The 24,705-nt window shown below is 47.5% G+C and overlaps 7 protein-coding genes across 7 annotated transcripts; 4 read left to right on the plus strand and 3 right to left on the minus strand.

Annotated features, from left to right (window-relative positions):
- Positions 1-1,149: 1,149 nt before the first annotated feature.
- Positions 1,150-1,461, plus strand: N7483_007784 (uncharacterized protein; the record flags this gene model as incomplete). The annotated part of the gene is made up of 1 exon (XM_057091221.1): positions 1,150-1,461. One exon carries the CDS (start codon positions 1,150-1,152, stop codon positions 1,459-1,461), a length of 312 nt encoding a protein of 103 aa, XP_056945962.1.
- Positions 1,462-2,208: 747 nt separating this feature from the next.
- Positions 2,209-6,018, minus strand: N7483_007785 (CHAT domain-containing protein; the record flags this gene model as incomplete). The annotated part of the gene is made up of 1 exon (XM_057091222.1): positions 2,209-6,018. The coding sequence occupies one exon, from the start codon at positions 6,016-6,018 to the stop codon at positions 2,209-2,211; it is 3,810 nt and encodes a 1,269-aa protein (XP_056945963.1).
- Positions 6,019-9,027: 3,009 nt separating this feature from the next.
- Positions 9,028-10,953, plus strand: N7483_007786 (caspase; the record flags this gene model as incomplete). Its single annotated transcript, XM_057091223.1, has 1 exon — positions 9,028-10,953. One exon carries the CDS (start codon positions 9,028-9,030, stop codon positions 10,951-10,953), a length of 1,926 nt encoding a protein of 641 aa, XP_056945964.1.
- A 228-nt stretch (positions 10,954-11,181) lies between these two features.
- N7483_007787 (RPAP1 family protein) lies at positions 11,182-12,615 on the minus strand (the record flags this gene model as incomplete). Its single annotated transcript, XM_057091224.1, has 1 exon — positions 11,182-12,615. The coding sequence occupies one exon, from the start codon at positions 12,613-12,615 to the stop codon at positions 11,182-11,184; it is 1,434 nt and encodes a 477-aa protein (XP_056945965.1).
- A 1,145-nt stretch (positions 12,616-13,760) lies between these two features.
- On the plus strand, positions 13,761-16,094 carry N7483_007788 (uncharacterized protein; the record flags this gene model as incomplete). Its single annotated transcript, XM_057091225.1, has 3 exons — positions 13,761-14,117; positions 14,334-15,616; positions 15,668-16,094. 3 exons carry the CDS (start codon positions 13,761-13,763, stop codon positions 16,092-16,094), a joined length of 2,067 nt encoding a protein of 688 aa, XP_056945966.1.
- Positions 16,095-16,890: 796 nt separating this feature from the next.
- Positions 16,891-18,668, minus strand: ste7 (MAP kinase kinase Ste7; the record flags this gene model as incomplete). Its single annotated transcript, XM_057091226.1, has 4 exons — positions 16,891-17,502; positions 17,562-18,099; positions 18,158-18,315; positions 18,384-18,668. The coding sequence occupies 4 exons, from the start codon at positions 18,666-18,668 to the stop codon at positions 16,891-16,893; spliced, it is 1,593 nt and encodes a 530-aa protein (XP_056945967.1).
- A 1,109-nt stretch (positions 18,669-19,777) lies between these two features.
- Positions 19,778-24,200, plus strand: spt6 (chromatin-remodeling histone chaperone SPT6; the record flags this gene model as incomplete). Its single annotated transcript, XM_057091227.1, has 4 exons — positions 19,778-19,942; positions 20,004-20,171; positions 20,245-23,896; positions 23,953-24,200. The coding sequence occupies 4 exons, from the start codon at positions 19,778-19,780 to the stop codon at positions 24,198-24,200; spliced, it is 4,233 nt and encodes a 1,410-aa protein (XP_056945968.1).
- Positions 24,201-24,705: the final 505 nt, after the last annotated feature.

Below are 24,705 nucleotides of genomic sequence, written 5' to 3' on the forward strand. Positions count from 1 at the left end.
AAATGGGTTTTAAAGAACCGGATATTCCTAAATAACTATGACGTGTAACGATAATGAGAGTTCTGTCGAAAGTACGTAGTTATAAATTATTGACTTTAACGATTTTATCTTTTTGGATAAGTATTCCGTACAACGGAAATTGAATAATATCCATCAACATGTCGTTTTATTAAAAAATAAAAGATATCGGAAGGATCTTATTAATCTGATTAATCATGATCAGGATCTTTGTTAAATGGTTTAGGGAGCTATGTGGCTTGGTGGCCGGTCAAAATTGATCATTATAGAACAAGACCCCCTATCAAAAAAAAAACAGTTATACTACGAATTCTTATCTCAACGCCCTTAAAGAGGGTTTGATTCCAGTTTATCAACCAGGAATTATCTTTCAGCAGGATAACACATCAATTCATACGGCAGAAATCTCGAAAAATTGGTTTGAAACTCATGGTGTTGAAGTGCTTGAATGGCCTCCACATTCTCCCGATCTTAACCCTATTGAAAATGTGTGGAATTTATTGAAACAAAAGTTATTTGAGCTTTATCCCCAGCTGGCACACCGAGGAAAAGCAAAATTAAATTGGACTGAATTTCGTGCAGCTTTACTACATACGTGGGAGTCTCTTGATCAAGAAAAAATCGATCGTTTTATTATGAGCTTACCACGTCGGATTCGTGCGGTTAAAAAGGCAAAAGGATGGTATACAAAGTATTAATATATATCTATAAAATATTATATTATATATATTATATTGTGGTTGGTAATTACCAATTTCAAAGTTCAAAATTGCTGCACAGATTTATGGACCCCTATGTACAAATGAAGAAAAGCTGGGTATTGGCGCTCAGTCCCAAAGGATGCTCGTGAACATGCAGATCCATGCGATTGATTTCCTTTACATGCTCCCTCGTCTAATATTCATACCCCTGGGAGAGTACACGCATCCGTCGAGCTGTCTTCAGTCTAGGAGTTGAAACCAATGAATCTACCACACGGATGGTACTTGATGCTTTGCTCTTACATGCGCATGAAATTGTCACTGGCACGGTCATGAATGGCCCTCCCAGGATTTCCCCACAACCCGAAAAGGAATGGTCCATTAGCTGATTTGTGGGCAATATTGCGGTCAGCAGTTATCACCGAGTGCAATGCATCAAACCAAAGACCTCTTCGAGTGGACGCGACGGCATCAGCGAGAGCTTGACCGGTTAAAAGCATTCAAGAGATCGCGCTCCAAAAACCGTGTTGACAATATAGCGACTGCGGCTCAGCACAGTGGCCCGGAAGTGAGTGGCGAAGGCCTGAATGCACCCTTTGACCAACATGTAAGTTGGCTCCTACTCTGTGTATTGGGCCAACTTGAGATATATGGACTTCTCAAACCGGGATTCCAAAGCCTCGAGGTCCGGCTGGCTGAATACACCAAGAGCGATGGAGAGTCTGAGGCTCGCAATCTGTGAGAAGAGAACGAAGGAAAATGCAGAAGAAAAAGAAATCACTGTGGACCGATGTAGTTCAAGGTCGTTCAGGACCGGACGCAATGGGCAATGGTAAATAGAGTCCTGTCGGTCCTTCCTTTTACTCAGTGCCCGCAAGAAAATACAGAGAAGGAAATTTTTGGTTTGACCTGAGTCTCTAACTTGCATACCATATTGGCAGCGCCTGTATAGATCATTGTATGAGATTCAAGTTGATTCTTAAGAAGATGAGTGTATTTATTTCACAACGTTGAACTTGCACCTTCATATTGAGCTTTTATAATGAAAAAAGTCGAATCATCTGCTGTTCAGGTGTTGTCTTCCCCAAAATTCGACTTCACAGAGGTGATATTCAGGGATTGGTCTGGGTGTGGTATTGTGCCAAATCCGAAACCAGCCCACAGGCACAGTGGTAGAGCCAGCGAGCTTGCTTGATGAAATGCCAATCATGTTCATCTCATTCAGCCTTGCCCATGCAGAGACTTGGTACTACTTTACCGGCGAGCCAGAGATGCTGGTTGTTCAACTGGCGCTTTTAGCCACTACATAGTAGAGTATTATAAGCAATCTTTACAACATTGAAGAATCTATCTCGTAATAGAGAGCTTGAATATTCAAGTAATTTACAACAATGGAGTCCTCCAATCTGAGCTCAGTATAAAAATTGAATGATTTGGAAAAAGGAATCGTCGTGGTTTCACCCTTATTCAAATGGTAGTAAACATAGTCCTAAATGCCAAAATGAACGTAAGGGACCCAATTTAGTGGCAAATGCTCATATAATTCCGCGGTTCTTAAATCTCGCATCCCAGTTTCGCATGAAAGTCCTTGCTTCGTCATCATTGAAGCATTTCTAGTATCTTGTGAAACTTGAAGTGCCTTCCGATTATCTGCTCTAGTTATACTGTCCGAAATCCATAGCTCACGGAGATTCATGGTTGCGCGATGAAGACCTTCACTAACGGACTCGTCACTCATACTTCTCTCATGCAAGCAATTGTATAATGTTGTTGCAGCCTCCACACATGATCTATCGTTGACCTCCCATAAGGTCCCAATAACATGTCGGAAGCCAGCAATCTGATATGCGGCGATCAGATGAAGCGCCTCGTCGATAAGCACATCATTCTTGACTTGTCCGGTTCCGCATGCTGATAGGTAGGCGAGGAATGGCATGCGGTCAAGGAGGTTGGTCTCGAAGAGATCTGATACTACTAATGGCTCGCTGTGCAGAACCAAAGAGCTTTTTGACGGATCTGTGGGGTCACTTTCACCGTGACCGGCAAAATGGAATAAATCGCAGTCATTTAAAGCGGAAAGAATATCTTCTCGGTAAGGCTGAGGTTTGGATACTTTGAGCTTCAAGGAGCTACAAAGGTGCTCCACCCTTTCCATCTCTAGTGGCACAAATGAAAGGTCTTTGAGACCGGGTGTTTTCCCTACACCAACTAGAACGGCTTTTTGCAAACCCCTTTCCTTAACAGGAGTAACATGTCGACGGCGATTTTGCAAAAGTGCACTGATAGAAGAGCTATAAGACGAAATCACTCGATCTATGACAGTGTTGGAACCGTGGAAATGATACCCTGCTGCGTGGATAGGAAGTTGAGCCAGAGGCCCAGTTGGAATCCACCAAATTCGAGGCAAGTGGTCAACAGGCGCTGTGGTGAGTCCTAGCGCGTCAAGAATGGGCTTTGCAATCATGTCCCAGAGCCATTCCAGTAAACGTACATCCGGCGTACCCATATTCCTTAGATCAGCTGCTCGAACTTGAACATCGGTGTACTTAAGATCAGGCAGTGGTAGGGACTTGAGCTCGTTTTTGTCAACTATCAGTGCATCACATCGATTCATGCTGATATTTATGATCACAATCGGTCCTAAGCTGGCGGCTGCCTTGATTTCTTCCTCAGACGGGGCCATGAGAAATCTATCGAAGCCGGGTAAGGACCGTATGGTCTGAATTGTGGTCTCCAGTTTCTCGCTGGCATTATGACGTTGATTAAGATGGTGGGCTATCGCCGTCTGCATACCAGTCTGATCAACTAAGGGAGTTGGCGCATTCAATTGATCCCGAAGTTGGATGAATTCTTCTGCTAACTGAGGATGTTCCTGTTGAAGGTCGGACATGTCGATCCGCATTTCATTTATGGAATCAAGAATGACCCCACGGCCAAGCTCAAGCAATCGCAAGGCCTCATATGGAGGTTTCCCTACCATCAGGGCTATCGCGGCCGCATCTGAAGCTTCACCACTCACTTGAACGAGCAGGTGTTGCTTATCTGAAATATCGAGAGAGCGAGGTGTGAGCTGAGATATGAGAGACATTGCAGCAGATGAGGTTTCATATGCCGATGACCAATTGCCGGCTATAAGCTGTAGTGAGATTAACTTGATGCTAATGTCTATGCGAACAGGCGTGAGAGATAAAGGATAATCAAATCCCGTCGTAAAGGCTTGAGTAGCTAGCTCTAGATCTGTCTTAGATCCTGTTCTTGAGTATCTCTCTTGATATACGTTGCCGAGATTCTGGAACCGATCTGCCCGCTCTGGGTGGGTTTCTGGTGTTGCCTCGAGGGCCTCCTGGAAGTATTGAATTGCCAGCTCCAAATCCGAAAAATCTGTTTCGTCTCCTGCGAGGTATCTGTCATAGTATCCAGTACCGAGAGATTGGAGCTGACTTGCCCGATCTGGGTGGTCCTTTGGTGTTGCCTCAAGGGCCTCCTGGAAGTATTGAATAGCTAGCTCCAGATCTGGTTTAGCTTTTTTGTTCTGCATATGGTATCTCTCACGGTATCCATATCCAAGATTCTGGAGGTGAGCTGCCCGGTCTGGGTGGTCTTCAACTTTTGATGTAGCCTCAAGGGCGTCTTGATATTGTCGAATAGCCAGATCTAGGTCTGTCTTGGCTCTTGTTCGTATGTATCTATCGTGGTATCCGTTACCAAGATTCTGTAAACGACCTGCCTGATCTGGATGATCCTTTGGTGTAGCATTGAGGGCAGCCTGAGCTTGTTGAATAGCCAGTTCTAGATCCATCATAGACCCTGTTCTCAGGTATCTCTCACGGTATCCGCTTCCAATATTCTGGTGCTGACCTGCCCGATCTAGGTGGTCGCCTGGTTCAGCCTCCAGGACCTCTAGCCAGGTTTTGATAGCTAGCTCTAGATCTTTCCCATTTCCTGTTCTCTTATACCTCTCAAGATATCCACTCCCAAGATTCTGCAGGTGAGGCTGCTGAGCCAATAGAGGGCTCTTTGATGTAGCCTGAACGGCATCCTGATATTGTTGAATTGCCAACTCTAGATCTGTCTCAGCTCCTCTTCGTATATACCTATCATGGTAGCCATTGCCAAGATGCTGGAGCCGAGTTGCCCAGTCCGGATGGTCCTTTGGTGTAGCCAGAAGGGCATCTTGATATTTTTGGATGGCCAGCTCTAGATCTGACTCAGCTCCTGTTCTGAGGTATCTCTCACGGTATCCATTTCCAAGATCCTGAAGGCAACCTGCCCACCCTGGGTGGTTTTTTGGTGTCGCCTCAAGGGCTTTTTGGCACTGGTCGATAGCTAACACTAGATCAGCCTCAGCCCCTGTGCTGAGGTATCTATCATGATAAGCATTTCCAAGACTATGAAACCGGCCTGCCTGCTCTGGGTGCCAGTGGTCTTTTGGTGTAACCTCAAGGGCGCTTTGATATTGTTGAATAGCCAGCTCTAGGTCTGTCTTATCTCCTGCTCTTCGGTATTTATCATGATATCCACTTCCAAGTGCATGGAGCCGAATTGCCCAATCTGAGTCGTCTTTTGGTGTTGCGTCGAGGGCCTCTTTGTATCGTTGAATAGCCAGCTCTATATCTTTATAGACCCCACTTCCTAGGTATCTAGTATGATACCTTTTACCAAGAGTTTGGAGCTGATTTGACCAATTTGGATGGTCATTTGATATAGCGTCAAGTTTATCTTGCTCTTGTTGAATCTGAATGGCCAGTTCTAGGTCGGCATCATCATCTTCTGCTTGGTGGCTTTCATGGTATCCACCTCCAAGACATTCAAGTCGAATGAGCCACTTTGGGTCATCCTCTGGTGTAGCCTCAAGTGCCATCCGGAAATGATCCATGGCTAGATCTATATCTTCATCGCTTCCTGTTCTCTGGGATATCTTGAAGTATAAAACCCCAAGGTTCTGAAGTCGATCTGCCCGGTTTGGGTCATCATGTGGTGTAGCATCCACCCCCTCTTGGAAGTATTGAATAGATAAGTCTCGATCTATCTCGGTTCCTGATCTTTCGTATCGATCGCAATACACAATCCCGAGATTTTGCAGCCGACCTGGCCACCGTGGGTGATCTTTTGGAGTAGCTTCGAGGAGCTGCTGAAATGCTTGAATAGCCAAGTCTAGGTCCTGTTCAGCTCCTGACTCAAGGTATCTTTCATGATATCTATCTGCGAGATCCTGGAGCCGATCTCCCCACTCGGGGTGGTCCTTTGGCGTAGCCTCGAAGGCCTCTTGGTGTTGTTGAATCACGAGCTGAAGATCCATATGTAGTACTTATGAGTCGTTATGGTAATAAAAATATGCGTAACTCCGAGTCTCCAATAATGACTTAAAGGAAGCTGATAATGGGTAGGAGCCATGTAGGTTTATCTATCTCTCCCACTGATGGCACCTGGGTCACTGCCCTACGCTGGCGCCTTACATATTAGGTATCCAATCAATTCTCTTTACCCCGCTTAATGTTCTTGAATCCGTATCCTGCAGGCTGCGCCCTCGACGATCGCTGCGCCGCATTGCCCGGGTAATTAGAACTTGAAGTTACATCTCATGACTCGGAACTCCCTGGAACTTTCTCTGATTGGTGCCTTTCAGCCGCCCGGTTATAGCGTGGCGCTCTCAACTACCCAATCTTCTGCTTCGTATCCACAGAAACCGAGAGACTAGGAGACTAGGAGACTAGGGGGACCTGCGAACCACTACGCCATCCAGCCTGAGAAGGCCAGCAGGCTCCTGGGGGCCAACCGGCTAGGACGGCCCCGGGGGCAGAACTACGTGTTATCATTCATGTGACCAAAGAAGAAGGTGAATTTTCAGCGCTGCCTGAAGATCCCCTGAAGATTCTGTGTTGGGTCTGCGACGCAGAAAACAGCGAAAGTCAAATGACACGGTTCCCGAGGCTTGAACCAGGACGCATTAAGCGATGAGCCCCGAGGCTTATCGAATAATGGCAAGGATTGGATACATAAGGATACTCATTGGGCAGCAGTTATTTACTTCTTTGCGCTCAGTCCTCATTGTTACATTGGAGCCACCATATCGGAATACATTTCGATATGCACCTTATGCTGAGCTGCTCCCAGAGACAAATCCTATCTGCACAGTGGCATATCTAGTAGAAGCATGGACGAGTCAGATATCTTACCTCATTTGGAATGAAAGCGCAACTTACGTCGCTCCTAAAAGGATCAATTCGATCGTTTTAGATCTTGTTAACAATGAGAAAATCAAGAGGAAAACCATCGTAGATGCTATAACGGTGATGATCCGCCCAGCAGTGCTGCTAATAAGGTTGCATATCACAACTGGACCTAGTAGTAGGAGTAATATCAGGAGTAATAATATTGCTTTGGCCGTGTCTCGAATATGCGTGCCAGAATGTATATAAACATTGGGATCTCTCGAAATGTTGTGAAAATGGCTCTTTATAGTCAATAGTCAGCTTGATCTACTAGTGTTTCACTGCAGTCCTTACTTTTTGGAAACTCGGAAAAAGTCGAATGACCTTGTCCTCAACCCATGTTTCGAGCTGCATCATCGCACTGTCACCAGCAGGAGCTAGGGACATCAGCTCATGAGAGTGCGCAAGGTATGAAGTTTCCTCTCGGGCCAGAGACCCAGTGCTTTCCAACCAGTTATGCAGACTCTCGATATCTCTTGAAGATGGAGAACCAAAACTTTGCATGCGGCTTGTTCTCTCTATGAACTGGTCTAAATTTTGTTAGCAGTTTGTGTGATATTTTATCGATACCTGCGTACCATAATCAGCAAGAGATGCATCAATTTCTGATAGAAGAGATATCCTTTCCGCGTTTCTATCAATTCGACTTTTCCCGAGGTAAAGAGGCGCGACCTCTAGATGATCCACTTGTTCAAGTTTCTCCTCAAGGATAGACAGTTTATCTTGCTTCTGCAAAAGGAGTCGAGCTCGAAGCCAGTCAAATCTCCTGCATAAAAAGTATGCATTATGTGCTGAAAGAAGCGCAGCATAACGGGGATATCCGGGCCTGTAATCCTCAACTAGGCATGTTAGAATACCTCAAGTGCTCCGTAAGAGAAAGGGAAAAGAGTACACACTCTTTCTGGTTGATGTCTCATCTGGTGTGGCGGATTTCGAGCTTTCCCATATAGGAAGATCAGATTGGGGGTGTGTCATGTTTAAAGAGAACTTGAATTTATGAGTTAACACTTCAAATCGAATATAAGATCATATTCTTTTAGTCTTTATGCGGCTAAGGCGTGTTAAGTATAATAATGCCCGTGGGTTAATTCATGCATGACGGATTGACGCAATATGCATAAGTGCCTGATGATGATGCACATGTGCATTTAACACCTTCAGAACAGCACTTGAGCACTTGAGTCACCGTGTCTGCCTTGCCAACTACAAGGCAGATTTTTGCGTTAGGCTAACTGCCATATATAGCCCCTTATCTTCTAGAAATATTTTAGTCCCTTTATCTGGGCCAGCAAAATTCCTATGTAACATTAAAGCGTCGCCACTATTCTCTGAGAACCATCCTTTCAACATTTTTTTTCCAACAATCAATATGTCTTCTGAGGCGTATGTATACTAGCCTTTCATAGTCTATGTAATATTCTGACTGAATCAGGGAAACAAAAGATAATTTCGTCTTCTCAGATGAGGAAGACCGCCCATATATCGCTAGCTCTGGTCTGGTGCGTTACTAGCCACCCGGGCAACAGGTTACAAAGTAGTATTTACTAATCAAGTTCATATATAGAATCCAAGGTTTCGCGTAGGAGATAAAGTCTATCTGCTAGACTCTGATGGATCTCGTGATGGTCCTTACCTTGTGGGGTCAGTAATTTCTGCTCACGAGTGTATTCTCAGCCTCGAAAACGGGCGGACTGCCAGGGACAACGAGATAATAAAGATGGCGAGACTTGAGTCTGCATGAGAGAAGGGAGAATTGTACATCTTTCTCAATAGGATCTTTCCACGTCAATAACCCTGGAAGAGATAATAAGTAATGATAAGTAATAGCAAGAGATGTTTAAATGGCTTGCACAGCCCCAATCATCTTTCTGCCCAACAGCATTTATGGCAGTGTATATCACCAGTTCTCCACCTTCTTCTCTTAAGGTTCCCTCCCCAATCTCCTTCTCTGACAATAAATCAGTACTCTCGTTACTAACCTTCCAAGGTCAAGTAAGCACAGTTTTTGAACTTTTCTCAATCCTTAGTTGACCAATATACAGCAAACAGGACCTACTTTGGATCCTTGTAGCTTGCGTTAGCGTCCTTCCGCTGTCATGGACAATCAGCATGCGGTAGCAAGGCATTATGCGATCCTTATCGGCATTGATGCCTATCCTTGCGGGTCCTTGACCAGCTGCGTACGAGATGTAACAAAGATCAAGCAATGCCTCGAAGATAAACTGAGTTCGGTGCATGTCCGGACATTGACAGCAAGCAAGAGTCTCGATCCGAGGACAGTTAATCCCCTTGAAACCCCAGAGAACTGGCCAACATATCGCAATGTGACCTCAGCCTTTGAAGAAGTTACATCTCATGCAGAACCAGGAGATTTCGTTTACATTCATTACTCAGGGCACGGCACTAGACTGACTCCGTGCTTTGACTTCTCCAACCAGTCCACCGGGGATTTGGCTCTGGTTCTTCTCAAAGGAGATCAAAGCCCTGAGATGTATCTTCGTGGAGCGCGACTGGCCCGCTTCCTCAAAGACATGGTCGATAAGAAATTGATAGTCACTCTTGTTCTGGACTGTTGTTTCTCTGCGACCGTATACCGCAATGGTGGACCCAGTGTCCGATATCTCCCATACGACCTCGCGACGGACTCGGACTCAGTATCTTCATCAGATTTCGAGATTAGCTTCATAGATAGAGATACTTGTTCTGAGAAACGGACTGTATCTATGCGCGATAACTGGTTGCTGGAACCGGATCGCTATGCCATCCTCGCCGCTTGTGGGCCTGACGAGAACGCTAAGGGCGGTTCTGAGAAAGGGTTAACATACGGAGCTTTGTCCTATTTCTTATTCCGAGCGCTCTCTGATCATGGACTCGGGAGGACACACGAGGAAATATATCGTCATATACGAGCTATGTTCTGGGAGTCCTCCATGGCGCAACATCCCGTGCTATATGGAAACGGCTACCAGGGCTTCTTCGGTCCACTCAAATCGCACTGCCCTGTAAGGTCAATCAGCATCATCAAGCGTGAAAGAAACCTTCAGCTACTGACTGGCAAAGCGCACGGTATCCGTGATGGAGATCAGTTTACCGTATATCCTTCAAGATGGACAAGCGGTGATGGTGATAAGGAAACGTCTATCGCCAAGGTCATCTGTGCCAAAGCTCTTACATCCCAGTTGGAGTTAATAGGGCCCCAGTGCAACCTTCAAACAGGGTTCATCGCGGTGCCACTCACTTGCGCGTGTCTCGCGAGTTTTCCCATCAACCTGGCACCCAACCTTCCGCAGCGTGAGGAATGGCTAGCAGCGCTAAAGACACGTTCGCTTAGTACCGGCACTGACCAAATTCCGACCCTCCAGGTCATGCTAAACAACATCGACGAATATGAAATATTGGACAACTTGGGTCGGAAGCTCGTCAATCTACCAGCCATGCCTCGCGACCAAGTGAATACTAGTCGCATGTGTGATGTGCTAGAGCATTTGACTCGGTTCATGATGTTCAAGGACTTGAATAATCAGGTACCCAAGGCTGCATTCCGAGCATCATTTGATATTCAAATAGCTTCGGACAGAGCAGTATTCAGTCCAGAAGAACAGATCGAAGTGCGGCACAACAGCATCATGGAAGTTTCCATAATCAATAAGGGAGATACAGCTCTATATGCACATATGTACAATCTAGACTCCTCTTGGAGGGTCAAAGGAATGCTCTATGCAACTTACGAGACTATTCTTCCAAGAAAGAATGCGTGCAACGGCGACTTATCATATCTGGGCAGGTTTTCAAAGAAGATCAAGATGACAGTTCCTCCAATGATGAGGGAGTATGGTTCGTGTGAGGACATCATTAAAGTCTTCGTAACTTCCCAGCCGACATCATTTGACTTGCTAGAGTTGCCAAATCTTCATGGGCTAGTGAGTACGATTGCGGAGGCGAGGCTGAGCCATTCAAGTTCTAATAGCCATGTCTCAGAGGATTGGGTAGCATTGAGCTTCCCTATCCGTACATTAGTCTGAATGAGAGCGATAATGATGGTTTTTTTTTCTATACTATAACTCCGGAAATTTGCCAGATGTACACTGGCAGGAACAAAGTCTAACCTCATTTACATAGAATGATATCAGTATATCGCTGGCAGAGTGTATTCAAGCTTCATATTCAGATTATAATCGACAGCCATATTCACAGGCCTTAGAAAGACTGAAAAATTTAAACCAGAGTATATAATAGATCCATAGCTCAACCTACTGAGACCGAATCTGTCCCTCCTTCAAGAATCCCCGATCACCACCACCACCTTTCTGCCACAACCAAACCCCCTCAACAGCCCACGCAGCAGCACTAGCATGACGCCCAATCCCAGATGCAACAGGCATCTGCCCTTCATCGCCTTCTTTCTGTCCACTCTTCCGGTTCCGTTCAGGAAACTGTCCTGCCGCACCATCTGCTTCAGCTAACATCCCTCCAACAACCCCTTCCTTCTCGATGACATGCCATAATCCCTCAGAAATGGGTCCACCCCGATCTCCGAATTCTGCTCGCCCAAGTCGGAATAGAATCCTTCCAATAACTTGCCATGCAATACAACGCTGAGCGGGGAATGTGGACCGAGATAGAATGGCTAATTCGGGGATGGTATACCCCGCTGCATGCGGATCATCGCCATGGTGATGTAAACCCATTGTAGTAGGTAATGAAAGCGAGGTTTCCGGTGCGAGGATGGTACCGCGTAGCGAGAACCGAATTGCGGAGGGCACAATGGCGATTGCGTCGCTGGTGGGGTGGTAGGGCGATTTAGAATCTGGGTCTTCTTCGTCGGCGGAAAGTGGTTTTAGCCAGGATAAGGCGGCTGGGTCGTGAGATAGTTCGGGGAAGTAGTGTGTTTGCATATCACTGAGGAAGTTCGGGGAGTTGGGGTCTAGTGTTGGCATTGGTTGCTTGGGCTGTGGGAAGTGGAAGGTCTCGAGGATTGCTGGGTCGAGGGATGGGTATTCAGATGCGGGGTGAAGGTCTTGGGGGAGACTCGTTGGTGGAAGGTCATCGTTAAGGAATTTCCTGGATGTGGAAATTGGTTTTGGGCGTGGTGAGTCTTTTTGAGATGTTGAAGCTGGAGCCGGGGCCCGAGCTGGAGCTGGGATGTCGAAGGAGACTGATTTCTTTGGCTTTGGTGCCTCTGCTTCGTCCTCTGCTTCGTCCTCTACTTCTGGCTTTGGTGGAGGCTTCGGTTTCGACTCTTCGGTTGAAGGGTCATCGTGGATTTTTGCTCGGCGTAGAAATCGTTCCAGTAGGCTCGGATCCATCGAAGCGATCAGTTCTTCCCGTTCGTGCTCGATCTGTTTCTCTGACATGTTTGCCAGCTGCAGGCTGTTCTGCTCCGCGATGGATTTCTTGTCATCTTGCGGGGTGGGCGTCACGCTTTCTTCAAAAGGTGTCTCAGTCTGTTTCGCGGCAGATTGCTCAGCACGTCGCTGCTTGAAAGAGGACGGCTTGTTGCGTCGTCGGTGGGCGGGGAAGCCGGTGGAAGAAGCGGTGGGAGTGGGCGCTGGGGGAGCGGCGGGGGCTGGATTTCGCTCTTTGATCTCTCCAATCAAGGAGAATGGATTAAGAATCGGGTTCTCTGGTGGAAAACCTTCATCATCGTCCAAGTCCAGCACAAAACGTTCACCTTGAAAAGCCATGATTGTTTGCTGGAGAGAAAAAGGGAAGTTATGTCAGCGCGGGGCCTGCGGCTCAAAAAAGCTAAAAATGGGGATGCATCAGACTAACCTATTTGGGACTAGTGGATGACATGGTCACGCTATTCCTTAAATGGATATCATGCGCAACCCAATTAGGAAAGTCTGCCAACGCTTCTAGTCCTTGATGATCTAACTGGGCCGTCATGCATAAATCTCTCAATCTATAATGAATTATGATATCAATTATTATTTCTGGTCTTTTGTCTCATATCAGCTGTAGTCTAGATCAATCCAAGATCTAATTATAGAGCTGGGTGACAGCTGCCTTGATCTGGTACTGAATCCCGGTCAGCCGGCATGGAAATGGTGAACAGTAGAATACTTGGTAGTAGAACGGTTGAATAGAGAGAATGCACTAATATCTATGATCCATATCTTTAGTTTAATCTGATTGATCTGATTGTACTCTCATTTTAAATTGAATCACTTATCTAAACGGTATATCAATTAGATCATATGTACTCCATAGACTCTACTCTATTGTACTCTATTGTATTCCGTGCACTATCCGCCCCACTAACGCCAGATCCGCGCGCATGGAATGGCTTCATTACAAGTTCTTCAACTCCTGAAGATGGAATTCTCAATGATTATATAGTATTATCAAGTCTATAAAAATGAAGGACACTTTTATCTCAATTCATCTCTTCTAATTATTATCTCCTTACTTGAAACATTACCCCATTGTATATTGATCTAAACCTGATATCTTTCTTCTTGTCCCATACCTAGGTAATCAATTTACTCCTTGTTCCTTGTTCGCCTTGTTCCCCTTTCTTTTTTTCTCTTTTTCTTTTTCCCCAATCCCTTTCTTTCCCTGTTCACCTTCCATCCTTCCAAGGGTTCCCCTCCGCTGTCAAATTTCCATGTTTCCATCCATGTTGATGTTCCCGAGTGTCTGAAACAGGAGTATTAAGATCTCTTATCACTTCTTCATTCCCTCTTTTTCATTTGGATTTTCTTGTTTTCGTTTTCCCTTCAATTTACCCTTTACCCCGACCGGGTTCCTCCACATCCCCCAATCCCCCCAATCCATTCGCCTGATTTGCCCGATTTCCTCTTATCATAATTCCTTTGTTGCCACCATGTCCACGGATTCACCTGTCCCGGGTGTACCAAAAGAAGATGGAACGCCGCTCTCTGTCAAAGATACTCCCACCACTCGACGTGCTTCTGGTGCTAGACGGTCGCGTCGGAAGAAGGATGAAGAGGCTACACCCAGCAAGCCCATCGAGACTCCAAAACCGAAGAAGGAGCCAAAAGAACCAAAGGAACCAAAGGAACCAAAGGAGCCTAAGGAGCCTAAGGAGAAACCAGCTCGAGTACCTCGTCGACCAAGAGAAAAATCCAACGCCACGCCCGCGTCTCGGAAGAAGCCCAAGCTGGAGCAAACAGTAGAAGCCACACCCGTGGCCGCGGCCGCGGCACCTGCTGCTACACCAGTCAAACCTGAAAGTCCCCAAACACAGCCGCAGCCATCACCACAACCACCAGTCCAAGCTCAAGCTCCAGCTCAACCACCTACTCAACCTCAATCTCAACCGCAACCGCAAGCTCAAGCTGTGCCAACTCCTCCACCTACATTGGCTGCAACACCATCCTACCCAAGCCCACTCCAGGTCTCACCCGCTACAGGTTCCAATTATCCGCTAGCGCAGCCATACCCTCCACGACCGCAATCACAACCACCGCCTCCAAGTCAAGCTCCTCCCCGAACCAGTGGCCAAAACTTCGATCCCATCCGATCAGTTGTTGATAATCCGTCCCCCGCTCCGGCCTATAGTCCGACACAGGCTAGATCACCACAAACTCTTAACTACCGTGCTAGCGCATCGCCTGCCATATCCAGCATCATTGATCCTGCCCCGCAAAATACACGCTACACCCCCCTGCCGCGATCATCCTCCGCTCATGTCTCAGCTGTGTCCTCTCCAGTGCCAACACCGAATGTGTCCCTAGCACCCTCTGCGATCTCCATGTCCTCGCCGTCGCATGGAGCTGTTCACGTGCCGGCGCCGTTACAATCATCCAGTCATTACAGTACACCATACCCACCAGCTGAACAACGACCGATTCAGTCCCAACCTCCCCAGTTGGAGCTGTCACCTCCAGCCTTTCAACCACATCTGGCGCAACCGCAACCGCAGTCGCAAGTTCAGACTCAACTATCGTTCCAGCCCCAGTCCCACCCGGCAATACCAGCCCGAATATCCACACCGCAGCGCCCAGCTCAATCAAGTGACGCGATGGATATTGATCCCAAGGAGCCTAAGGAGACAAAGGAGAGAAAGGAGCCTCCTGCTTCATCCAAGAAGGAGAAGAATACTGCCACAGCCCCATCCTCGAAAGCGCCATCGCCTAAACCTGCGCGCGCGGCCAAGGAAACTCCCCAGCTTCCTCAAGGATCTGGATTAATCACCAATGCACTCTTCGGTATGGGCGGCGACGACTCATCCAAGTCATCTGATGCGCCCAGTACCCCGAATATCATCGTCCACATCCCTCTGAACAAGGGCAATCATATCGTGAATTTCGCGCAACTGGCTGAAGAGCAGTATGGATTCGCTGCTCTGCATCCCCGATTAGCAGCTCACAAGGAACGTCTTGCGCGTGTGGCAGCTGCTGGAGCGGCGCTGGAAGGAAATGATAAGCCTGTCACTGAAAGCGCCGAGGAAGATTTGAGCCTGGACGCGGAACGGGATAGTGATATGGATGGAGATGTGGCCATGGGAGGTGCGGGACCTGCAACGAACGGTGTTGCGTCGGAAGCGAGTGATGGAAAGAAGAAAAGACGCAAGAAGGTGGAGGAATACGACCGAGATGATCCTTTCGTTGATGATACTGAGATGGCCTGGCAAGAACAAGCTGCTGCGAGTAAAGATGGTTTCTTCGTTTATAGTGGCCCGTTAGTGCCGGAAGGCGAGAAGGTCCAGGTTGAACGGTTAGTTTTTCATCATTCGAGAAGAGACAAAATCATGCTAATATCTTATAGTGCTGATGGAACTATCAAACGTGGTCGTGGTCGTGGCCGTGGCACAGGTCGTGCTCGTTCATTAGCTTCACATCCCCATGTCCCCATCGCCGCAGCTGTTCCCATCTCCCAAGATACAGGTCTTCCACTCCGTGGACCTGGTTCTAGAGGTGGAACATCTCGTCGAGGCCGAACAACCAAGAAAACAGAACAATCAACCCCCGAACGAAGCGGCCATACCGCCTCTTCAGAGAACCGTGGTGCTCGTGGAGGTCATACTGGGTCCTCTGGTCGTGGTGGTAACAGTGCTAGTACGCGTGGTGGGAAGTCAGGTTCATCAATGATGCATATGATGGATCTTGCGCCTGCTCCTTCAACTCCTACGCCCAATATCGCTCCTGCCCCTGGCCCTAGTCCATTAGCTAAACCGGAACTCGTGATGAAATAGGGTTCTGGAGCTTTGGATGTGGTTTATCTGTTTACTGTTCTATTGTTCTATTTTGTTATGCTTATACGCGATGTCTTCTTATGGTGTTGTGGATGTCGGATGGTTAGATCATGGCGCATTGTATTCAATGCGAATTTGTCGTGTTGCGATACATTTCTTTTGGGTTTGATGTCGTGACGTGCTTCCTATTTTCTTTTCTTCGGGTTCCTTGCTTGTATCTATATTGATTCTTATGGATTTTAGCTTCATTAAGATTGCTTGAATTGATCCTCTTACTAGTACTACTTTATTTAAGCTCACTAGACATCTAGATATACTACTATACTATACATATGAAATAAACTGAAATCAATTATAATCATCAGAACTTGCACTATATATGCCGTGTCATGCAGGCACAGGAACATATCGAGCAAGAGAAAGAAAGCCAAAGTCGTTGTCGTTTCGTTGGCAAGAATCAAGTCACTGGCGAAGAGACATGATAAGAAATAAAAGTGAAATGAGAGATATGTCCATGGACAACGGTAAATAGAAGACAAAGGAGAAAAATCCATAGATGTGGTCGAGATGGGTATGTTTATGCGGAGTAGGATGATATATGCTCAGCTGTGTTCTCGTCTTTCCAATAAGTATATGGACTAGAAGGAATATGAATGAACAGCTTGTTACCCATACGAAGAATAGAACTAGTATCTTGCAACACTGTTAGGGAATCAGATAATTAATAGCTGAAAGCGCAATGAGATGTGACTAGATAGCAATTCAATTTCAATTTCAGGTCATATCAACATGTCATTCAAGTTCCAGGCATCTGTCCTGGGTAACGCCAGTTTCCACCAGCCGAAACTGGGGCTGGTGGCGGGGGCCCGCTGGGTGGAGCAGGGCGGAGGGGCAAGGCTGAGTTGTGCAGGTTGGCTTGGGGCTTATTGTTTGAGCTGTGGGAACGTGGGCTCATAAATGATTGAGACGACGGCTCGATTGCGGACACTGGTTCGCCGTGATGGCGCATCTGGCGCCGACCGGAACGGTCATCGTCGATGGAAAGATGTTCCAAAGAGAGAGGTGGTGGCGAGCGTGTAGACCGCGATGAATAGTACTGGTTCTGCTGTTGCTGAGAACCATAGTAGTCGTCGGCGTAATTTACGGGAATTTCGTTTGATGTTGGGGGCTGGCGGATGGATTTGCTGATGGGGGCGGGCTTGGGAGTTTGCATTGCCGCGGATATGGGAGTAGGAAGAGCATTGGATGGAGTGCTTGCTGTGGGTGTTTGTGTTACGCCTTCCTTCAGTGACTTGGGTGCTGGTGGTGCCAGATATGATTTGCGGTTGTGTCGTTCCATCATGCTGATGGCCCATTCTTGTAGATCCACGGGCGTGCGCTTGGCAGCTTGTAAAAAGGCATCCTTGTCCTGTGGTCATTGTTAGATTTAAAGATTCATTTGGAGAGGGATTGGGTGGGACATCATACGTAGAGCTCTCGAGGTGTGGGTCGCTCTTCGGACTTCTTCAGTAGACACTTCCCAACGAAGTCATGCAAGATAGGTGGGAATGCATCACTCTTGGGCAGCTTGGGGGCAGTTTCGTGAACAATCTGCTGTAGCAAGTCCAGAATACCCATAGGTCCAACACTGGCCCGGTTTCCTGCAGATGAATCCGAGTGATCGAATGGGAATCGTCCCACGGCCAATTCCATGACTGTCAGACCAACACTCCACACATCAGAACGAACAGTATAAGCACCTCCCTGGATTCGCTCCGGGGCCATGTATGTCGAGGTTCCGACGAAAGTATCAGCGATCGAGTTGACGGTCTCTGTTGCGACACCAAAGTCACAAAGTTTGATGTTTCCGCGGGAGTTCACCAAGATATTGGATGGCTTGATGTCTCGATGCATGATTCGGTGAACTTCGTACAAGTAGACCAGACCAGCCAGCACGGATTCAGTAATTTTACCCAAAACATCCACGCGGACTGGACCAAAGTCCTTGGAAATGCGGTCGAGGGATCTAAATCCACCGTCAGCCGAGTGCCCCTCATTCTCCCCCGTGTTTCCAATAACTTTACCCGCAATCCATGTATTCCATGCACAAAACAATATCTCTGGCCTCATTTTGGAACGCGCCATAAAATGTAACAATATTAGGGCAGTTACAGTCATGTCCGACTCGAAGTTCTCGTAAGATTTGCTTGCGCACGTTCTCTTTGGCATCGACCCGAATGATCTGATGGATGTCTGTCAGCGGGGCGTCGCGCACATCGAGACAATGAACAGTGGCAGCATCAGTCTTACCTTTCGAGCCATGACCACCTTGGTAGATGCATGCATGACCTTGGAGACTGTACCTCCATTTCCAGCGCCCAGTTCCTTCAGTGTCACCAGGTCCTCGCTGCGGAGATCCAAGCGAAACTCCAAACCAATTTCTAGGGTATCTGTGCGGTTTCCATCAGCATTTCCAAGCGCTCCAGAGGCTTGATTCTCGCCTTCTGAATTTGCGGTCGGCTTGGGGGCTGCATTGAGGGCTAGACCCTTGACGTTCTTGCGTTTCAGCGTCCGGGCCTTGAATGGGTCCGACATGGCGCAGGAGGGGGTGAGAGAAGGAGCTCTCTAATCAGAGTCTCAAGGCGAAGTGGAAGTAAAAGGAATCAAAAAAAAGGCGAACAACAGATTCTTTAAGAAATTCGATCTAGGAGCGCTGAGCACAGTGGGAAGAGAAGGTCAGGACTCGCGAGCTAGCGGGGAACCCGATATCATGGATATTCTTGGCGGTGATTGGGCCTTGTGGGCGCATTGAATGGACCAACAAGACAGTGAATCACGAGTCGGCGGCAAACAGGGTTTTAATATTTAGGGTAAGTGAATGATGATTGCTATCAATCAGGGGGGAGAAAAAAAAGATAGAAAAGAGGGTGTAGTTTAATAGGATCATGATCAATATTTCTACTATTACTGAAACACATGTTCCTGGTTTACTCCACTCCTTTTTACCCCATAGGGTCAGGTAACTCAGGTTATGTGAATCTGGGTGATCCATGAAAAAGATGCCCGAATGGTTTCATGGTTTCATGGTATTTTTGGCCCTATTTTGTTATTTTGTTAGGAGAAAAAAAAATCTATAAATGTCTAACTAAACTTGAAATAATGATCATCCTAGTAGTTTATGTGAGCCTGAATAGTAAACATTATGCGTGGTAAATCGGGCTGACATGAGCCTAGACCATAATAGACGAGGATCAATGTTGAAAGAATTTCTTACTGATCATATCATACCAGGTGTTCAAGGTTTCAGAGTTGATGTACATCATGTACATATGCACAAAGTCGTGCCTAAGTACCTTAAAGTCTTAAAGCCTTAAGTCACTCATACATCCGTCTGATATGACCATAGATCATGTGACCTGATAGTATCATGTGATATCACTAGCCACAGCTACAAGGGGATTTCCATTTTGGGAAGCTTGACGCCACACTAATTAACTGCTGCACCGCCACATCTGCGTCCTCTCCCTCGTACTGCCTTCTTTCCAGCTCGGCCTCTTCCAAAAGTTATATTTACCTTCACCACCACTCTTTCCGTCTCTTTACTAGCCCTACATTGAGGGTGACTTTTTTCTTGTATTAAATTCTTCCTTCTCACCGGCCCTCATTAAATCCACCGCGAAGAGGAATTCCCCCGACCAGACATCATGAGTCTCCGCGACTTGGTCGAAGGCGAGGCCATGCTGGATGATGAGGAGAACGAAGACTTTGAGGGCGATGGAGATGATGACAACAGACATCCAAGGGGCGATTTTGACGACTCCAGTGAAGAGGACGAAGACGAAGACGACGATGAAGACGCTGCTCGCGCCGTAAGTATTGCGAACCTCAACATCAATAAGGATTGCGCACTAAGACAAACCACCGGGATAGGTTCGCGAAGGCTTCATTGTCGATGAGGATGAAGAAATTGAAGAGCGCTCCAAGCGCCGCCGCGAGAAGAAACGCTCCCGTCCTCGCGAGGAAGAACACCTCGATGAGGAGGATTTGGAATTGATCGGAGAACATGTCCCTGGACTTAGCCGGGGATCTGCATCAGAGGTGAGTCATTACTCTCTACAAAGGCCGAAGGATTTGGGCTTGGAAGATTACTAACACCTCCTCTCTGGTACAGTCTAAATTCAAGCGTCTAAAGCGAGGCAAAGATCGTGATTCTCGACAACAAGCTCAAGGAATTGACGACATCTTCAATTCCGATGAGGAGGAGGAAGCCGCTCCTCAATACACCCGGGCTGGTCGCCACGGTGGCCAGGATGAATTTGACGACTTTATCGAAGAAGATACCTTTTCCGACGAGGAGGGACAACGTGAACGAGATGATCTGGAAGTGGCACCCCCCATTCGGGCATCCATGCCTGGTCTCGGAGCAACTGAGGCGGCTGGTCTGGATGAGAATGCACTTGAGGATATGCGTCTTGCGTTCGGTGACGGCACCGAGTACAGATTCGCTCTCGATATCGAGGAACAAGAAGATGAAGAGAAGGAGGTCGAGGAGAGGCGCCTGGACCTCAAGGACGTTTTCGAACCATCCGAGCTAGCGGAGCGAATGTTGACCGAGGAAGACAACGAGATTCGTTTTCTCGACGAGCCTGAACGTCATCAAGTATCCCGCAAACCATACAAGCACGTCGTCCTCACCGACGATCAATTCCGCGAGGAGGCCATCTGGATCTCCAATCTTATGCTACTCAAGAAGCGTATTGAACCGGATCTACGGGAGCCATTCCAGCGTTCCGTGGCTAAGATGCTGGAGTTCCTCATCACAGATGATTGGGAAGTTCCATTCATTTTCCAACATCGCAAGGATTACATGATTCACGCCGTGAAAGAGGTGCCAGAGGGTGCTGATCCATCCGACGAGTCGGCGCAATACAAGATTCGCGCTGAGAAGCTGTTGAATATGACTGATCTCTGGGACATCTTCGATTACGATCTGAAGTTCCGTGCCCTGATTGACAAGCGCAACACTATTAAGAAGGCCTACGACAGCATTCGAAGCCTCTTCAACGTCGAAGATGACAATGTGGATGACCTCCTGAACGCTGCCGCTACAATGGAGGAACTTCAGGATGTGCAGGATTACATTCACTTCCAATATGCTTCACAACTACGCGATACAGCTACCGTAAATGGCGAGGCGAATGGAGATCACCAGCGACGGAAGGCGAGCAACAAGTCCTTCTTTGAGCGAGTACGAAATGGAAAGGCTTACAACTTGGTCCGAGCTTTTGGTATCACAGCTGATGCCTTTGCCCAAAATGTCTCCAAGGAGGGCCGTCGACAGTACACTGAAGACCCCAGCGAGTCCCCCGAAGAGATGGCAGATCAATTTGTTGACACTGGCTTTTCTAACTCATCACAAGTCCTCAAGGCGGCCAAGTCCATGTTTGCTGAAGAGCTTGTGTTGAGCCCTAAGATGCGCAAGGTTATTCGCCAAGCATACTACATGAATGGTGTTGTCGATTGCTTCCGCACTGAGAAGGGTCTGCGCCGAATTGATGAGCAGCACCCATACTATGAGTTCAAGTACCTGCGAAACCAGCAGCTTAGTGACATTGCCCGTCGCCCGGAGATGTTCTTGCGAATGCTCAAGGCTGAGGAGGAAGGTCTGGTTGATGTTCGAGTTCGCTTCCAGAACTTTGATCATTTCCGCAAGCGTCTCTACTCCGACATTGAATCAGACAACTACTCCGAGGTCGCAGATGCATGGAACCGCCTCCGTCGTGAGGTCTTGGATCTGGCCCTCGGCAAGTTGGAGCGTGTCATCAACCGCAGTGTCAAGGAGAATATCCGACAGGAGTGCGAGAACCATGTGGCTAAAGAGTGCCGCGAGGCGTTCTCCCAGCGTCTGGACCAGGCCCCTTACAAGCCCAAGGGAATGGTCCTTGGTACAGTCCCTCGAGTCATCACTCTTTCTACTGGAAATGGCATTGTTGGCCGGGATCCTATCCATTGGGCTTACATTGAAGAAGATGGTCGTGTGCTGGAGAATGGCAAGTTCCAGGATTTGTCTGTCGGAGATTCGGGCCGGGGCGTTGACGATGGTGCACATGTTGCGGCATTCTTGAACTTGATCGACCGACGCAAACCAGATGTCATTGGAGTGTCTGGTATGACACCCGAAACGCGACGCCTTTACAAGGTCTTGACGGAGTTGATTGAATTGAAAGATCTGCGAACCCAGACATACCAAGACGATCATGATGAGGATATCAGCGACCGCCTGGAGGTCGTGATTGTCAACGACGAGGTTGCTCGACTCTACCACAACTCTCCCCGTGCCCGTCAGGATAACCCAGGATTCGGTCCTCTTACACACTACTGTGTGGCTCTGGGTCGATACCTGCAGAGTCCTCTGAAGGAATACGCTTCCTTGGGACGAGATGTTGTTTCTATTCAATTCAAGCCGGGCCAGCAGTTAGTGTCACAGGAGCTCTTGCTAAAACAGCTGGAGACCGCCCTCGTTGATATGGTCAATCTTGTTGGTGTGGATCTTAATGATGCTGTTCACGACACATTCACAGCCAACCTTCTGCCATACGTTTGTGGACTGGGTCCTCGTAAGGCCGCTCATCTCATCAAGGTTGTCAACTTGAACGGTGGCAATGTAGACAACCGTGTCGAGCTCTTGGGTGTCAATTCTCAATACCCTGCCATGGGTGTCAAGGTGTGGAACAACTGTGCCAGCTTTGTGTACATTGACTACGAGAACGCCGATGCGGATGCCGACCCTCTGGACAATACCCGTGTGCACCCTGAAGATTACGATATTGCTCGTAAGATGGCGGCAGACGCTCTTGAGCTGGACGAGGAAGATATCAAAGCTGAGACTGATGAGAACGGCTCGGGCGCTATTGTGCGCAAGCTCTTCCGTGACGAGCAGCAAGATCGTGTCAACGATTTGATCCTCGAGGAGTACGCCGAGCAGTTGGAGAAGAACCTTAACCAGCGCAAGCGTGCTACTCTGGAAACGATCCGTGCTGAGTTGCAGCAGCCGTACGAGGAGCTGCGTAAGCAGTTTGTCTTCCTCGGTACCGAGGACATCTTCACCATGCTCACAGGTGAGACGCCAGACTCCCTGAAGCCTGGTATGGTGGTGCCCATTGCCATCAAGCGGGTGTTCGACGATCACATTGATGCGAAGCTGGACTGTGGAGTCGATGCGCTGGTCGCAGAGACCGAACTAGGTGTGCCTTACGAAGTTTCTGTGCGCAATGTTTACTCACAGCATCAGACCGTGCCTGCTAAGATTCTATTCCTGAACAAGAAGAGTTTTACTTGCAATGTGTCTTTACGTGAGGACCAGATCAGTCACCCAATTCGACGAAATGCGGACCATGACTTTGATGATTGGGATGAGATTCAAGAGCGCAAGGATCGAGAATCACAGCAGGAGACGACCCAGCAGGGCGGCCAGGCGATGCGTGTTATCAAGCACCCGCTTTTCCGACCTTTCAACTCTACTCAAGCCGAAGAGTACCTGGGCTCCCGAAGCCGTGGCGATGTGGTCATCCGTCCGTCGTCTCGCGGTCCTGATCACTTGGCAGTTACCTGGAAGGTGGCTCATGGTGTCTATCAGCATATTGATGTTCTCGAACTGGACAAGGAGAATGAATTCTCGGTTGGTCGTGTGCTCAAGGTTGCAGGCAAATACACCTACAGCGATCTGGACGATTTGATTGTCAACCATGTCAAGGCCATGGCCAAGAAGGTTGATGAGATGATGTTGAATGAGAAGTATCAAGATGGCAGCAAGGCTGAGACTGGTAAATTATATGCAAGTCTTTATTATGGATATCTTTTTTCTAACGTTTTACCTTAGACCAATGGCTTGAGACCTACACCAAAGCCAACCCTCGTCGCTCTGCTTATGCCTTCTGTGTCAACACAAAGTATCCTGGTTATTTCTTCCTGTGTTTCAAGGCAGGTGAACACTCTCGACTTCAAAATTGGCCAGTGAAGGTGATCCCTCAAGGCTTTGAGCTCCAGAAGAATCCTTATCCGGATATGCAAGCCCTGTGCAATGGCTTCAAGTTGATGTTCAGCAACATGCAACCCGGCCGCCGCTAAATGGCTCTGTACAGTGTACCATGCTTCATCCTTTCTTCCTTCTCTTCTTCTTCCATCATTGCGCGGTTCTTTTCAAGGGAGAGTAGCACACAAAAATCAAAAAGAGGGCATTTGCATTTGATCTACTTGGCCCCATTTACCTCTCGACTAATCTGATACACCTTTTCTGTTTTGCTTGGGGGGGTTTTTCAACGAGCATCCTGTAACCAATATTCAATGAACAATTCATTTCAAGTTTCTACTAGTACTCTTACTCCTGAGAAATTACTAGTCGATGAAATTAGGTTGATCTAGACATACTATTACCTAGGCATCATGAATTGAGCTCATGTGAAGTTGTCAATCTCCTCGGTTCGGGCCAATTTACTTCCCATTTCCCCTCTTGACATGAGAGTTATCCTGGTATATATTCAATTTTTTTCACAGACTATAAATATTATTTATAAATTAAATTATTCCATTATACCTAGTGATCAGTAATATAGTAAATTGTACAGATTCAGTT

Source organism: Penicillium malachiteum (assembly GCF_028827825.1).
Source record: "Penicillium malachiteum strain IBT 17515 chromosome Unknown utg000003l:1.0-4950554.0:1.0-4952489.0, whole genome shotgun sequence".
NCBI lineage: Eukaryota > Fungi > Ascomycota > Eurotiomycetes > Eurotiales > Aspergillaceae > Penicillium > Penicillium malachiteum.